Source organism: Myotis davidii, unplaced genomic scaffold (assembly GCF_000327345.1).
Source record: "Myotis davidii unplaced genomic scaffold, ASM32734v1 scaffold6960, whole genome shotgun sequence".
Lineage (NCBI taxonomy): Eukaryota > Metazoa > Chordata > Mammalia > Chiroptera > Vespertilionidae > Myotis > Myotis davidii.
The window spans coordinates 2431-3953 of record NW_006292387.1 but is presented as its reverse complement, the minus strand read 5'-3'; the positions used below and the strand labels follow the sequence as shown (position 1 = coordinate 3953).

The following is a 1523-nucleotide window of genomic DNA, read 5'->3' as shown; positions in this document are numbered from 1 at the left end:
GGTGAAGTAGTCTCCTGCTGCCTGGGACCCCAGCTCCCAGTTCCTACCCAAATAACCCTCTCCCAGAGCCAAAGTAGTCAGATGCTCAGTATCACCTTGAAGGAAGCCTTATCTTCTGATGGGTCTCCCACACACAGTTGAATGGTCCTGTTGTAATAATGGCGTAAGTTATAATGGCTTTCACACTGCTCATCGTTCTGCAAGGTCAGCTGTACCTCCTGCAGAGTGTCTGAGTATTTGCCCCATCGGGTGACCTTCCCCCAGCCAGCCACAGTGCACTTCTGTCCAGGTTTCAACCTGTTTTGGCGCCTGGGCAATTGGAGGGGTTTCACAGCATCAGTTTGCTTGATGTTTCTCTCCAGCTGAAGGGAAGAGGCAAGGGAGCCCAGGTCAGCGAGTGGTCTCTGAGCCAGGGCATTGAGGGACACCTCAGTCTCAGGGACTGGTCAGGTGGCCAGGATGGGAAGGAAGGAAGGGAAGTGCTTCATTCGGTTGGAGGGGAAACAATGTGGACTCATGAGAGCAAGAGCAGCAGGATGTTTCCTTACCTGTAGTAACATGATGTCGTTGGAATACTTCTGTGAATTATAGTCTGGGTGTGGGATGGCTCTTTTTACCGGAATGACCTGCTGGGTCTTCTCCTTCTTTTTAATGTTGTGGGCCCCCAGGGTGACACTGATTGACCTGCACAGAGAGCAGAGTGTGTGAGTTTGGGGGGCAGGTAGAGTCGAAAGAGATAAGCCCAGGACCTATGAAGGGCAAGTGACAGCTGGGGCAGGGCAGGGCTGCAGACTGGGGAAATCAAGGCAACAGGGGAAAGGGGCTGAGTGACTCTACTTCTCAATGACACTGAGGTTAGGGAGCTGGGAGCTTTCTGGCCCTCAGGAAATGCCATGAATTGCTTGCATTTTCATTTTGACCCCAATGCATGTGTTCATGGGCCACCGCTGCTTTATTTGCCGAGTGTGTGGTCCGCCTCTTCCTGTGTTACTTGCTGTCACCTCTGACCCTCTGAGCCCAGAGATTACCTGTCCTATTTCCCAGCCTCCCATTGCTCCATCATGATCTCTGATGGCTCCTCTGATGAGGTCTCATGGGCTTGAGTTACCAGGAGCCTGGGGAGCTGCCCTGGGCTGTAGCTCCTGGGATGGAGGACAGGGTCCCTGTAGGGGTCTCAGGAGGTGTAGCCTGGCTGTGGCCCCTTACCTTCCTTTGCAGTGAGCAGCTGTCAGAATATAGTTCTTTCGCACAAGGACACCGCCACATCTGAACTCCTCCTCATCTCGAATGTGAAGGAAGGCCATGTAGGGGCGGGAGTGGGGCTTGGCTTCATGTCCCCCAATGATTCCCCCTGAAGGAAAAGTGTGTTGCACTTGTGTGTTCCCACTGAGTCCACCAGGCAGGCACTGGCTTGATGACTCAGGCACATGGGCATTTGGGAGGCTGGACTGGCCTGGAGCTGTCAGGGGATGGGGAGGGCCCTAAACTTTCTCATCTGGAGAGGGAATGGCAATGGGTTGGGT

The 1523-nt window shown here is 53.8% G+C and overlaps 1 protein-coding gene across 1 annotated transcript in view; it reads right to left on the bottom strand.

Moving 5' to 3' along the window:
* The window catches only part of LOC102770101 (granzyme B), a 2977-nt gene that overhangs the window by 739 nt on the left and 715 nt on the right, over positions 1 to 1523 (bottom strand). Inside the window, exons 2-4 of the mRNA XM_006765896.2 lie at positions 1207 to 1354; positions 549 to 684; positions 96 to 362 (exon numbers count right to left, since the gene is read on the bottom strand). Coding sequence (XP_006765959.2) covers positions 96 to 362; positions 549 to 684; positions 1207 to 1354 — 551 coding nt within the window. The remainder of the gene's footprint in view (positions 1 to 95; positions 363 to 548; positions 685 to 1206; positions 1355 to 1523) is intronic.